The 15,317-nt window shown below is 42.9% G+C and overlaps 1 protein-coding gene across 1 annotated transcript in view; it reads right to left on the bottom strand.

Annotated features, from left to right (window-relative positions):
- Positions 1-15,033, bottom strand: part of LOC139416292 (UDP-N-acetyl-alpha-D-galactosamine:polypeptide N-acetylgalactosaminyltransferase 18a) — an 89,441-nt gene extending 74,408 nt beyond the window's left edge. The window contains exon 1 of the mRNA XM_071164782.1: positions 14,607-15,033. Coding sequence (XP_071020883.1) covers positions 14,607-14,847 — 241 coding nt within the window. The 5' untranslated portion in view covers positions 14,848-15,033. The remainder of the gene's footprint in view (positions 1-14,606) is intronic.
- Between the last annotated feature and the right edge of the window lie 284 nt (positions 15,034-15,317).

The following is a 15,317-nucleotide window of genomic DNA, read 5'->3' as shown; positions in this document are numbered from 1 at the left end:
GGGCTCTTGCTGGGCCACTCAAGGACATTCACTTTCCTGCATTACCTTTGCGGTGTGCTTAGGGTCGTTGTCCTGTTGGAATGTGAACCTTCGCCACAGTCTGAGGTCCTGAGCGTTCTGGAGCAGGTTTTCATCACGGATCTCTGTACATAGCTCCATTCATCTTTCCCTCGATTCTGCCTAGTCTCCCAGTCCTTGCCACTGAAAAACATCCCCACTGCATGATGCTGCCACCACCATGCTTTACCGGAAGGATAGTGCCAGGTTTCCTCCAGACGTGACCCTTGGCATTCAGGCCAAAGAGTTCAATCTTGGTTTCATCAGTCCAGAGAATCTTGTTTCTCATGGTCTGAGATTCTTAGGAGCCTTTTCTTAAGGATCTTGAATGCTGCAGAATATTTTGGTACCTTTCCCCAGATCTGTGCCTCGACACAATCCTGTCGCTGAGCTTTACGGACAATTCCTTTGACCTCATGACTTGGTTTTTAGCTCCTACATGCACTGTCAACTGTGGGACCTTATATAGATAGGTGTGTACCTTGTCAAATCATGTCCGATCAATTGAATTTACCACAGGTGGACTCCAATCAAGTAGAAACAGCAAGGATGATCAATGGAAACAGGATGCACCAGACCTCAATTTCGAGTCTCATAGCAATGGGTGTGAATACTTGAATCTGTTTGAAATTCACTGCTTGACTGAGAGACCTTACAGATAATTGTATGTGTTGGGTACAGAGGTGAGATAGTGATTCAAACTATTATTGCACAGTGTGTGTCCATTCAACTTAATGTGGCACACTTTTATTCCTGAATGTTTTTAAGCTTGCCATAACAAAAAAGGGGTTGAATACTGATTTACTAAAGACATTCTTTTATATTTCACACTTGGACAAATTTCTATTCCCATTTTACATTATGGGGTATTGTGTGTGTAGGCCAGTGACAAATCTATATTTCATCCATTTTAAATTCAGGCTCTAACAACAAAATGTGAAAAAGTCAAGGTGTGTGAATACTTTCTGAATGCACTAAACATGTAAACAGGGCTGAAAATGGACTTGTAGCAGGAATATATAAATACTTAAAATGGTAACATACTAATGGTAATTTATACATGTAAAACAGGAGCAAGTGACCAGAAGCAGGATAGATAGATACTAAATGGTAATGGAAATCAATATTTAATTAACAGCAGCATAGTGGTAGTAATAAATCTAATCAATAATCATTTTAGCAGCAGCGTAGGTGTGAGGGGGTGTAAGTGTGAGGCATCAGTAATGAGTATGTGACTGAGGGTGTGGTGAGTGTGTGTGTGTGTGCACGTGTGAGTAAGCGTGACCGAGGATAGTCTGAGGGAGAGCAGTAGTTGTTAGCCATTTAACAGTCTTATGACCAAGAGATAGAAGCTGTTTAGGAGAATGTCGGTCTGAGCATTGATGCACTGGTACCGCCTGCCAGACGGGAGCATGGACAATTGTGACAAATTCGGGAAAAAAAACGAAAACGATTCAAAATTATCTCGATGATACAGACCGGACTGCACAGATTAAACTGCTGTAATATATCGAGAGACAATCAAGTTGAGAGGTTTTATAAAACGATAGGACTAATGCATGTCGTCACGTGACCTTTCATTACAGTCATTCTGATAGAAATGCAGGGTCAATGGAGATGGTATTCACTTGTCAGGACCAACCTATATCCTTCAAAATGAAATCTTAAATCGTAGTGTTGTGGAGTTTAAATATTCAGTGATCGAGATTTAAAATATTTTCCTGAGAACAAGGCAGTTGCAGCACACTCCTGCCCACAATATGCTAGACTTACGCTCCCAATCAGGAAAACAGGGCCCAAGTTTAGGAAGCACATGGCCCCTGAGTGAGAAGAAAACTAAGTCTTCAAAAGACCAATTACTCCACAGCTGGAGGTCAATGCTGATGCCTTTGTTCAAACCACTCCCAGTCAAATCTGCACCTGATTGCATCTTCTACTGTACAATTACCACCACTGCATTTAACACAGTCAAATGAGCTAGAAACCAATCAAGAAAAAAAGATCTACTATAATAAAAATAATGGACTTAGTTTGGCTTGGTTTGAAAGTGAGGTAGCGTCTACAATTCTTTCTTTCAAATGAAGTTAATATTCATTCCATAACACAACCAGAATGCCTAAATGAAGATGTTTTTCTTTAGACTTAAATTACAGCCTCCAGATTTTCAAAAGATCAAACTAACCATAGCTAAGCCTGTAGCTTTTCCTTCATTATAGCTTTCAAAGCCCACTAATTAACGTGATAAAAGTTCATAACTGGTTCACTCCAACTCGGATTTCCCTCCGCCACACTGAGCTTGCAAATGGCCTTGTAAAATGTGAGCAACCAATAGTTTTTCCAACAGTGGCAGTCTCGCCTCCTCGATTTGTACGGACACTGGCAAAACTGATTTGTACTTTTAGCTGCGAGTGATGAGGCACCACTGCTGTACGGAGTATGGCACTATTCCAACAAGCACAAAGCAGATCATGAACTGCGATAATAGACGAGGCCTAATATGTGATCTGAATTCATTTGTTGTTGCTGGCGGTGGAGTGACTTAGCAAATGCCAATGAGACTGCTTATCAAAAGAAACAGCTCAATAAGAGATAATTGTCCCCATTACTGTTTTAGCTTATTTTCAAGGTAACAGTCATCTTGAATGGCTATTTTGCAATGCAAGTAATTATGACTATATAATACATGCATTACATTTAGCATATGCTTTGAATAATTTCCCATCCCATTTTGCAACAAAGTGTTTATGTGTTGATGTAGAGTTCGTATAATTTCCCCTCTGCAGGTCCACATCGAAGAAAGTGTGAATGAAATGGATCAAAATGCTAAGTGTGCTTCCTCAAACTAAAACAGACAGGGTCTCTCGAGGCCCCGTGGGCCTGAAGGGAAACGAAAAAGGTTTGAAAGAAGAAAAAAAGGCCTCGCTCTCAAGTCCTACCCATCACATCAGGGACAGAGGTTGACTGAGGGAATAGTAAGAGCTAATGTGAGTGAAATCAAGGGCTACACAAGCTCCATGTTGAGTTTTGAACATGTGGCACAGTACGGGTGCACGGTTACCCTTGCAACGTAATGACACGCAGGGTCAAGACAACTGCAATGATATTAAATCATTCAATAATATGCCAAACTGAAAGAGGGCAGCCAGTGGCAAACCTCTGTTCTGCCGAGGCCATTGAGGAAAACCTGACCTGACAGACTAAATACAACATTTGCACGTATTCGCCCTGCCACCTCCCCCCCAGAGAGACTAAAAGGAACAGACAGCCCACTCACATATACATGTATTAATTTCTTGCAGACACACAATTACTGAAGCTGAAGGGCCCTTACCTAAGACGCTGGGATGGGCAGGGCTGTGGTATGCTGGGCGGGGGGGGGGGGGGGGGGGGGGGGGGGGGGGACTATGCGCGGGAGATTCAGACGTAGGACTGAATGGGATTCTTGCTGACCATCTGCCTGACCAGCCAGGGCAGAGTCCTCACATCTGTGGGCTGGGAGGGCAGTTGTAATTCTTTGTGCCCTTTAAGCACTACAATAACCAATCTGTTTACCATGCATTTATGTAAACAGAGCCCAGGACTTCAAAAACTCACAGCAAGAGGTAATTAACTACTTTAAAAGACAACCTATTTAAAATGGTTGTTGAGGAAATTGACCCACTACTGTTGTTTACTTCGAGCATCTATGTCATCGCGAGTCTACTATTAAAGCCTTTATGGGTTAATACACCCAGAGTGTCCTCCTCATCTCTGTCACAGATGCGTGTCACCCTGTATAGTGTATGCACAGCCTTCAGTATCAGTCTGACTTGATGAGTCGGATTCTAAATCTGACAGAGTAGAGAAAGCCACATCCAAATCAGCTCAGTCAGAGATGTTTAGTATGCATCTGCCTGCTGTCCATGACCTCCGGGTGGCGCCACCCGCAGCAGCGGGCAGGAACACATCCCAGCCACCATTATCATGCACCTCATTTAAAGAGAGAGTCGGGACAGCTGACAGAGGCTGGTGGCAATATCTCTTGCACCATTACCTACTGTTTAGGGCCCGTTTTAACTAAGTGTTCGGAAGAAAACTTTTATTTTGAACCTTTCCCTACACAAGCAAAAAAGCCAATAAATAATAAAGTCATTGTGTCAGGTGAGGGTTATAGATAGATATCATGTAAAGGTCAGAGCAGAGGAGCCTATAGGTCAGCGGACCTCTTGACCTTCAGTCCACCCTACTGTTTTGGAGGCTGTTTGAGATCCATTAACTAGAGTGGAATATTCAAGAGGTGCCTGAAACCCAGGAAGTTCTCATCTGATGTGCGGGTGTCACCGTGTCACTGATGAAATCAAAATGCAACGCCCCCACACTTCAAAGAGGATTGGAAATGCATCTGAACTTCACACTTGTGAGCGTGCTCCAGTCCTCTCAGTGACAACCCGAAAAATAACAAGAGGCGTTAGATCCACAAAAGCTCCCATTCCGTCAATCATCTGTTGGTGTCAAATATGTACGGTCTCTCTCGCCAAATCGCAACCATTAGCTCACTAAACCCAGCGAGAGTCATCTGGCAAAACTGGCAAGGGCACTCCAACTCTACAGACCCTCTCAGAAAAACACACACACTCAGATGCCCACCGCTGCTTCTATGCCCATTGCACAGTCATGCCCCAGGTCAGCTGGCACAGCTAGGCCAGTATGTGGGTGGATCATGTTGTGGAAGAATCAGAATTTGTTGGTAACATATGTAAGATGTTTTATATTCATCATATGTTTGTAAGTTACTTCTCATCAAGAATGGTATTTTTGTATAATACTGTGGCGAGGTTGCAGTTCTGTTCTATGTCAAGACTAAGTTACTAAGACTAGGCCGCAGAGAGGGGAGAGGTCAAAGTGTCATCATGTGTAAACATATCTTTTGCTCCACTGTGTGTGTGCCAGTTCACTCCCTATTTTTCCCATCGGGGAAAGGAGGATGGCAGTGTCTGGAATCATTCTATCCTCTCCGTGAGCTTGTCCAGGATTGGTTGTATTTAGAATTGGTTGTATCTAAATGACAATTTGATATATGCCTGTTGATATGGAGTATTGGTTTATGGTTCTGGGGTTTGAGTAAGGAGACAAAGCTGAACGATTTATTATGTCTATGCTGTCTGACTATGTGTGTTTTTTGCTATTAAAAGGAACTCAGCTGCAATGAAGGGGGGCTCTCAGAGAATTCAGGAATAGACACTGAATTGATTTCTCTGAGAGTCACAGGGTTGTGATAAAGCTCATATAATTAAAGATGGACTTTGACAACTAACTCTGACTTGTGTTGTGGTTTGCTCCCATGATTTGGTAAATAGAGGAAATTTCCACGACAATCAGTAGGTCAACGTGGGGTTTAGGGTGATTCATCAGACTAGTGCAAATGCAGGTTACTGGAATATAATCAATCACAACCATGGTGGTTTACATAGGAGGGTGTATATGGTGGTGTTGTCTGTGGTTGATTTATGCTACAGTCTAGCCTACAACAGCTGTTTCAAAGCACAGTGTACTCGCTTTAAAACAGCCAATTCATAACGTTGATTAATCCACTGCTTCGTTCACACGGCGGCGTTAGTGAGACAGGATAAAAAGCAGCGACATTCAGATGGCGATGAGAAGTGTGCTCGCAGAACAGATGCCCAATTAACCTCCATCGCATGGCTCCGTGGAGGGGCCCCGGAGTTATAATAAGCCCACCGGAGAGCAGCCTGTGCTGGGCAGATGGCAGCTCACAAACCCCTGAGGAGGACGGAGGGGGATGCAGGTGCTACATGTTTCTACTGAACACTTTACAGAGAAGCCACAGGTGCTTTTATGCACATTGAATCTTAAGTCTCAGAAATTGGAATACACCTCCTGTTGCTACAGCATATTTCGCATATGCATAATGTAAAGCTAATTAGATAGCATTCATTTTCTTGTGGTTAGAGGGATCTTTTCCTTGACATGGTAAAAGGCAGACTCAAGCCACTCCAGGGACAAATGACAATTTTGCAGCAATTCAAAACATGTCAAAAGGAAATTATTTCTTAAATTTGGGCAACTAGGGTGTCTTGAAGGCATCTCCAGAATTCGATTTGAATTTGGGCAACTAGGGTGTCTTGAAGGCATCTCCGGAATTCGATTTAAATTTGGGCAACTAGGGTGTCTTGAAGGCATCTCCGGAATTCAATTTGAATTTGAGTAAGACAAACTCAATTAACTTCCAATGAATTATTTTGAGCTCAAATTATTTCCAATACACTGTATCCTTTCATGGGAGCAGTATAGAATACAGTATTCTGCATGTTGTGGCTATGAAGTGCTGTCCCTATTCCATACGTCTCTCCCCTTTGGGATTCTCTCTGTAGCACAGCGCTCCACAAATCCAAAACGGCACAATCTTGTGATGCACTGCTGAAAATCTAAAATGGTCAAATGCAAAAAGAATACTTCTCAGGCTATCTAGCCTATAGTACAGGTCATCCGACTTGACCAAGGACATCCCTCTCTCTCTCTCTGTGCTATATCCTGTGTTGAACAGAGTAGCTCTCTGATTATTGATTGACAGCTCTACTAACCCGGTTCCATTTCCATCTGTTACGGAAACATCATTCGCCGACATGCTTAAAACTGTTACAGGTTTCAAAAGCTGCCTCATAATATATTGATTGTATTTAGGTTCATAAAAGAAGAACTATCCACACAAAAGGCAGCTGGAATTTCTGCATGACTCGAGGTTGAAAAGGAAATGTGCAAGAGTGGCACTGAACTGTGTCTTCTTCCTGCCCTGGCAGCGTCATGCAATCGGCTGACCAATCATGGGTTACCATGGTAATTGTGGGAATGGACAAAGATAAGTATGGTGGAAAGAGAATGTAAGGGGGTTCAAGCATATAGTGATGCATTTCTGGTAAAATAGCGTAGGACATGATGCATTGTGAGCATGTTTATGCATGCAGGCAATGCTTGGGAGTCACAAAGCAAGATGGTGGGAGAGAGAGAGAGTGTGTGTGTGTGTGACACACACACACACAGCCAAATTAAAGGACGCGCGAACGAGCAAAGAGCATGTACACACTGGAATTAGAATGCACGGTAGTGAATGACTGAAAACAGACGGGCCGCCAGCGTCAATGCCGTCAAAAGCGTTGTGCGCTTCAAATTAGAAAGCAAGTCGGTTTCTCGCATCTACGCGAAGCAGTGCTCGTTCGCGTTTGATTTGGCCTACAAGAGTGTGTGAGTGTGAGTGAGTGAGTGAGTGAGTGCAAGCGAGCGTTTGAGGGAGACAGAGAGAGTCCGTGTGTGGGTGAGAGAGAGCGAGAGCGTTTGTGTAGTTGTTTGCTTTGTTTCTCATCCTCTTAACTTTATCCCAGTCTGTATGCTGCTACTTATCTCTGATGAGTTTTAGAGATGAGAACACTCCGCTCGCTCTGGTTTATCCAGCACTCTACGCAGGTTCTCTGTTTGCCTAATTAATCTGGAGTTACATCCCATTGCCTCTAATTACAACATTCATCCCATAATCCAGGAGAGAAGATGGTAATTATTATTGCCCTGTGCCGCTTGGGCTTCATCTGGAGCCGTATCACCCTCAGTCTGTGGTAGTACTCATGACAGCAGGAGGAGAACTGTCTGTTCGTGAGACTCAGATGATTCATCTGGCGGTCTCAGAATAATTGGCTTTTTCTTTTCTTACACAGACATGAAATATCCACAAAAAAAAAATTCAACCAAGCAACTTCACTTATGGTGGGATGCTGAGTGAGCCAAGAGAGATCTCTCCACCTCCTGTGTGGTCACTCTGTCACAGCCTGATAGTCACAGGCTGGTTTGTCAGTAGAGACCTGACAAACAGGAATAAGTGGCAAGCACCATTCAACATTGCTCGTGTCATATGGAAGGCACAACTGACCACCTAAGATCAATAAAAAAGGTACATATTTAAAAGAGGGATATTCACACCTAAAAAAGGAACCTTGAGCTATACACAATTTCAGTTTTGTAGCAGATCTTTGGATGTACAGTCCTACCATCATCATCATAATAATAATCTTCTAATTCCACAAGTGGTGAAAGGGCAGGAATGTTATTATCACACAGCACAGTCAGCCACAGCAGCCTGAGAAGACCGGAACCCCAGAGAAGAGGTTCAGAACAAGGAAAGGTGATCGTCAAGGAGTGGTCATGGGGCAATAGATAATGAGACAACCTCGTCACCAGTTCTAGACAGTAAATGCTTACCTGCTATTACCTTTCTGTATAAACAATTGTCTTGTTAAATTGTAGAATATGTATTGTGTACAGTATGAAAATAAGAGATCCTCTGAATTCTTAAAAAAAAAGTCAGAATCTAAGTTACATAATTTAGCTTTGTATTGTATGTGTTGCCCTGCAAAGTGAGTGAATACTTCCTCTCCGGTGTCACTGGGTAGTTTGGGGGCATAGACAAATGCTTCCTCGTTGCCAATGGAAAATGACAAACTATTTCATTAAGCGGAGAGAAAGACTGCTATAAACATGGTCTGTTGAGCTGGAAATTTGGATTCTTCACAACTTACAGAATGTCTCAGAAAACTCAATATATTTGGACAAAACCAACCACCTACTGTCTCTGGATGCAAAACATCAATATCGAGTGAAGGCTGGGGCCCAGAAATGTTTTTCCTTTTCTACAGGGGAGATTAAGGTCAATAAGCAGTACACTACAGCACAGATGGGTGGACGGGCAGATTTATCCACTACCCAGCAGAGAGAAAAGCCTCAGCAGCTACAGAGAGAGAGTGTTAGCAATTGATGTTATTCTTCAATAACACAAACTCCAAAGCATATCAGGGGGAGAAAAATATGTTTATTTGAGAAGGACAAATCAAGAGGTTATGCTGGGAGGTAGATGTTCAGTCTCCCCTGTCCTCAGCTTTTCTCCACTGAACAAAGGAACAGGATACCATTTATACCCCCCCCCCCCCACCCCACAACAGCCTGGGGTTGACCAATCAGAAGTCCTTGCAGTACAACTGGCCAAATAACAAGCATGCTGCTCCCGACTCAATGTACAGAACGTAGCACAAGTAGGTCTGAGTTCAGGAGTGACATTCCACAGATTCTAAACAGCGGTTGAACTGAAACCCAGCTCCTATTTACAATTCACGATTGAGCATTAGTACTAGATTTGGTTTAGTACTCTCGTCCTTTCAAACCCTCCGTTGTGTATTTATCTTCAAGATATTATTGTGAGAGCTTACAGCAGAAGCTTAACTAGAGAACACCCAATAAAAACCTCATTCTGGTTCATTTGCCATTTTACAGTTAGTATATAATAAAACGGTGGAGTTTTTGAACTGAAATCAGCTTCCGAACCTCAAAAAAAGGTTCAACGGCGTTCACTGTCAAAAGCTGTGTGGTGTTCTTTCATTCAAGCAACAACTTCACCGTTGACAGGATGGGGGCATCTATATCTATAGCACCCCTGTTGTGCTCATCTACACCGTATGACCAGGATTACGCCAACATACTCTACTGTGAAAACCATCTAGCCAAAAAGGAGACTTGTGTTAAGATCCTTTGACTCTAAATATTTAGCAGAAATCCGAGTTTGAGCACTGACCTCAAGGAGAAAGGTACTGTAATGTACACATCAATGGAGGAAATGAACATTCCCAATATAACCTTGGAATATCAAATCCCAAAGTATTTGATATATGTAATGAGAGAAAAACATTGTTTGAGACAAGATTGTACATTTCACCTAGCTGTTTGTAAATCACTGGATTCAGTGGGATCGGTGTCGGTCTAACTTGTGGAAGGATGCATTCACATCATAATCTTTTTTATATCATAGATCATAATCTATTTTATATCATAGAGTATAATCTTATTTTACATTCTGACAAACCCCGTTTCCTCATCAACAGCTGTGAATGAGGTAATCAGAGTCCCAGCTCAATATGGATTACAGATATATATTGATTCACAGATATCAGCAAACGTGTGAAGCTCGAGACATCAGACAAGGGTTTTGATTAGACAGATGAAAAATGACAAATTATGATTTTGCAGCATTGATCTAAATATAGAGCATTTTTCAAAACTTTAAGAAGTACCTTCTGTACAGCCAATAAAAGACCTTTCAAAACATCTGATTGAAGAAAATAACATTGTCAATTCAAACGAAGGCAGCCTACTATTTAAAGTCCCACAGCTTTCTTTTGACATATTAAATCTCCTTTGTGATGTTGTGAAAGAGTGCGGTGGGTCATCAGACAGCAACCATACAAAAACATGGGCAAAGTAGCACAAATCTTCCTCAGGCAAAAAAGGGAGCAATTCATTGTCAAGCAAAAACATAATGAGCTGACCCAAATAAATAAATAAATTACTGCCACTGCTGTGCACTTGAAAGTGGTGATTGTAAAAATCCAAGATGAAATAGTATAACAATTTTGACACCCTTCTAGGAGTCAGAGTGAGGATATGGCATGAAAATTAATGTTATTTCTGCTCGATGCAGCACTATTCTTCCTGAAGACACAAAACACATCAGCATTTTTTCATTTTGGTGAATGGGGTGGTGTACCTAATAAACTGGCCACAGTGTATATTCCACCAAAACGATTCACTAGCAATTTTAGCAAAAAAAATAGTAGTTAGATACTAACACCAGAAAAAAATATGTACACTCTGCACAGCTGTATATTCTACAGAGTAGTCTGTATGATAGAAAGCGTGTTAACTGTGAGGCAGGTTGGATGACCTGAGAGAAAGTGGGAAGAATCATTTTTCTTATCTTGCCAAAGGACTGTCAGTCAAGTAAATAGCCGCAGGGCAGGAGCACAGACGCCTTTCCTCTGCTGCTATGGGGAGCACCAAAAGGGTAGTGACAAAGTCCCAAATGATAGTGAACGACAGTGACAGAGTCATCCAGTATTGGATTCCAAGTCAAACAGATCATGTGTGAAATGTCAACGGATCCTCAGCGCAACCCATCATGCAAAGTGTATTTTTTTTATTTGACAAACTTGGTGACACACTGCTTAGGTAAGAGTGAGACAGGTGTACTTTATGCATGACTTACCCACACACACACCCCCCTCTAGAGGAGGTGGGTGTGGAGCGGGTCATAGCTCCAAACCGCTCCTGACTGTCCCCTATGGAGGTTAAGTCCATTATGAACCTCCCGAGGAGGGTTTTGGACCGACTGCAGTGTGGCAGTCCCTCTTAAGTTTAATTAAAGCTCAGCGTTATAGGCCTAGTGAGGGCCTAGCGAGGGCCGATCGAGCTGCTGAGAGAGCACCCTGCTGAGAGAGCATTTTAATTGTGTGAGAGGGTGTCAGTTTGTGTTACCTGTCAGTCTGTAATACCTTCATGTTTCAAGCAGACCACCATAGTCCCTGTGCCCAAGAACGCCAAGGTAACCAGTCTAAATGACTATAGCATTCACATCTGTGGCCATGAAATGCTTTGAAAGGCTGGTCATGGCTCACGTCAACGCCCCCAACAGATCCATAGATGACGCAATTTTATTGCACACCACACTGCCCTCTCCCACCTGGACAAGAGGATCACCTATGTGAGAACAATACATCCGCCACGCTGACCCTGAACACGGGGGCCCCTCCTGTTCCCCCGGTTCACCCACGAATGTGTGGCCGCGCACGACTCCAACACCATCACCGACAACGGTGTTAGGCCTGATCACCGACGACGAGACCGCCTATAGAGAGGTGGTCAGTGACCTGGCAGTGTGGTGCCAGGACAACCTCTCCCTCAACGTCAGCAAGACAAAGGAGCTGATCGTGGACTACAGAAAATGGAAAGCCGAGCACGCCCCCATCCACAGGGCTGTATTGGAGTGGGTCGAGAGCTTCAAGTTCATTAGTGTCGACATCACTAAGGAATTAACATGGTCCACACCAGTTGAGGTTCCACAGTGAATTTCATTATTTTTTTTAAAGTCAGACATTACATTTTTTTAATTAAACATTTTTGACTCATCACATGCTGCTGCTTCTGATTATTATCTAGCCTAGTCACTATACCCCTACTTATATGTACACACACTACATGAAAAAGGTATGTGGACACGTGCTCGTCGAACATCTCATTCCAAAATCATGGGGATTAATATGGAGTTGGTCCCACCTTTGCTGCCATTACAACCTCCACTCTTCTGGGAAGGCTTTCTACTAGTTGCTGGAACATTGCTGCAGGGATTTGCTTCCATTCAGCCACAAGAGCATTAGTGAGATCGGGCACGGATGTTGGGTGATTACGCCTGGCTCGCAATCGGCATTCCAATTCATCCCAAAGGTGTTCAATGGGGTTGAGGTCAGGGCTCTATGCGGGCCAGTCAGTTCTTCCACACAGATCTCGACAAACCATGCGTGTATGGACCTCGCTTTGTGCATGGGGGCATCGCCATGCTGAAACAGGAAACGGCCTTCCTCAAACTGTTGCCACAAAGTTGGAAGCACAGAATAGTCTAGAATGTCATTGTACACTATAGCATTAAGACTTCCCTTCACTGGAACTGAAGGGCCAATCCCGAACCATGAAAAAACAGCATTATTCCTCCTCAACCAAACTTTTGAGTTGGCACTATGCATTGGGGCAGGTAGTGTTCTCCTGGCATCCACAAAACCCAGATTCGTCTGTCGGACTGCCAGACGGTGAAGCTTGATTCATCACTCCAGAGAACGCGTTTCCACTGCTCCAGAGTCCAATGTCGGCAAGCGTTACACCACTCCAGCCGACACTTGGCATTGCGCATGGTGATCTTAGGCCTGTGCTTAGCCATGGAAACCCATTTACAAAGCTCCCGATGAACAGTTATTGTGCTGATGTTGCTTCCAGAGGCAGTTTGGAACTTGGTAGTGAGTGTTGCAACTGAGGACAGACATTTGTTATGCACTTCAGCGATCCTGTTCTGTGAGCTTGTGTGGTATACCACCTTGTGGCTGAGCCGTTGTTGCTCATAGACATTTGCACTTCAAAATAACAGCATTTACCGTTGACCGGGGCAGGTCTAGCAGGGCAGAAATTTGACAAACTGACTTGTCGGAAAGGTGGCATCGTATGACAGTGCCACTTTGAAAGTCACTTAGCTCTTCAGTAAGGCCATTCTACTGCCCATGTTTCCCTATGGAGATTGCATGGCGGTGTGCTCAATTTTATACACCTGTGAACAACGGGTGTGGCTGAAATAGCCGAATCCACTAATTTGAAGGGGTGTCCACATACTTCTGTATATATATAGTGTATATACCTCCATTCTCATACCCCTGCACATCGACTCTGTTATGTGACCCGTGTATGTAGCCAAGTTATCATTACTCATTGTGTATTTATTCCTTGCGTTATCATTTATCTCTGAATTTCTGGGAAAGGCCAGTAAGTAATAATTTCACTGTTATTCTACACCTGTTATTCACAAAGCATGTGACAAATAAAATTGTATTTGATGGTAGCAGGGCTGGGTGGTAACTAATGGGAAACAAGACCTGACATGTCTTCTACTGTACACATGCAGCACAAACTGCTGCCATGTACTCTATATTTGAAGAAGTAGCACTTACACATGAGTATCTGACACCCTATGGTCCACTGCAAAGATGTGAAACTCCATGCTATCCCTCATTTCATCATAAAAGGGCTAAATTGAACAGACAGACATTTGAGAGAATTAGGCTAGGTGTTAAAGGTCTTTTGAGGTCTGACAGTTTGTCAAGTGATCTCCTCAGCTCCCTCCATGCTAACAGATATCATTGACAACATAAACAGATCCACAGTAATGTAATACGGCACCAGCTACAGGAGTGCATCTATGTGACACTGAGTACTTGGCCAAATGCATGCTCCAAGTGCTAAATTTACTCATCAGTTCACCCCAGCATCGGCACTACTCTGCATTCTGACCGCCAGTGTGAAGTGCACAGCACTAATTCATATTTCCTATTTGTCCATCATATTGTAACACATGCCCGCAAGTTCTTTTTTTTTTTGCCCCAGGATTTTTGTTTTTGATACAACATATTTACAATAAAACCACAAAGATTTCATCTCAAATGCGTTAATTTAGGAAATCTGTTCCCAAGTATTCCAACAAATACAAGGTATGAAATGATTGTATTGGAAAATAACAATCTATTTTTAGGCTTCGTTGTTGTCAATTTGCAGTGTACACATTATTTTAATTATGTTCCGGCCCCAACCATCCCCCCGGCAAAAATCTGCCTGCGGCTGAATCTAGTTACCTACCCCTGTTGTAACCTATTATTGAAAAAATATTAAGCCTCTATCAGCATGGTGTTAAAACCACTGCTTAGTTCGTTTTACGGTACTTGGACTACACAATGTGGTTGATATTGATAACCGCATTTCAGGGAAGAGTTTTGGTTATATTTTATTTTACATTAGGCCTACATTATTTTCCAATTTACTTGGCATTTATTTAATATAATATTCTAAATATGTAACGTTACTTGCTCAAACAGAACTGTGGACATATCCTATGCATTGTCCCTAGAACGGTAAATCCGCATGTAGCCTACCTTGGATGTGTTGGTTGACCACATTTTCCAGTCGGTCCAGTCTCTCTATAATCTTCAGAGTTTCTCCCTTGTTGTCATCTTCAAACTTTCTCTCCGGTTCTGTCTCTGAGACTTTGGTGTTCACATTGGCCACATAATTAGTGATCCAGCCGACGTAGAGAAGACAGACAATATTGGTCATGCCACTCAAAATTACGCATGTCGACACCAAAGTTTTGGTTCTCCTAGAGCAGACCATCATCGCGACATCCCTCCATACGGTCCAATGCGTATACAAACGCAATATAAAAAAAACTCACAAAACTAAATGACAGTACCGTAGTTTCAGATCATCCAGGATTATAGCCTGCTGAGATTGACAGCAACGCAAACACAGAAACGTAAATTCGTAGATGCGCTATACTATACCGTACCGGGCACCAGCTGAAATCCGCTGCTACAAAGTAATCGTAGAGCTGGCGGCCAATGAAATCCTCCGGAAATGTACAGTGCATATCCGATCATTACACTATCCAATTGTAGCATGGGAGGCGTGTTCTCCACAATTCTCTCGTCCTTCGAATGGGACAGACTTTTCACGTAGGTTAGGGGAGCATTTTGCTAACTCTAACCATTTTCCTAACCTTAACCTCATTCTCCTAACCAGGGCCCCCTTTCCCAAAAGTATCTATAAGGCTAAATTCGTCGTTAGAACCTTCGTAGGAGCATCAT

The sequence above is a fragment of the Oncorhynchus clarkii genome, chromosome 1 (genome assembly GCF_045791955.1).
Source record: "Oncorhynchus clarkii lewisi isolate Uvic-CL-2024 chromosome 1, UVic_Ocla_1.0, whole genome shotgun sequence".
Classification (NCBI taxonomy): domain Eukaryota; kingdom Metazoa; phylum Chordata; class Actinopteri; order Salmoniformes; family Salmonidae; genus Oncorhynchus; species Oncorhynchus clarkii.
This window is presented reverse-complemented; position numbering and strand designations above follow the sequence as displayed.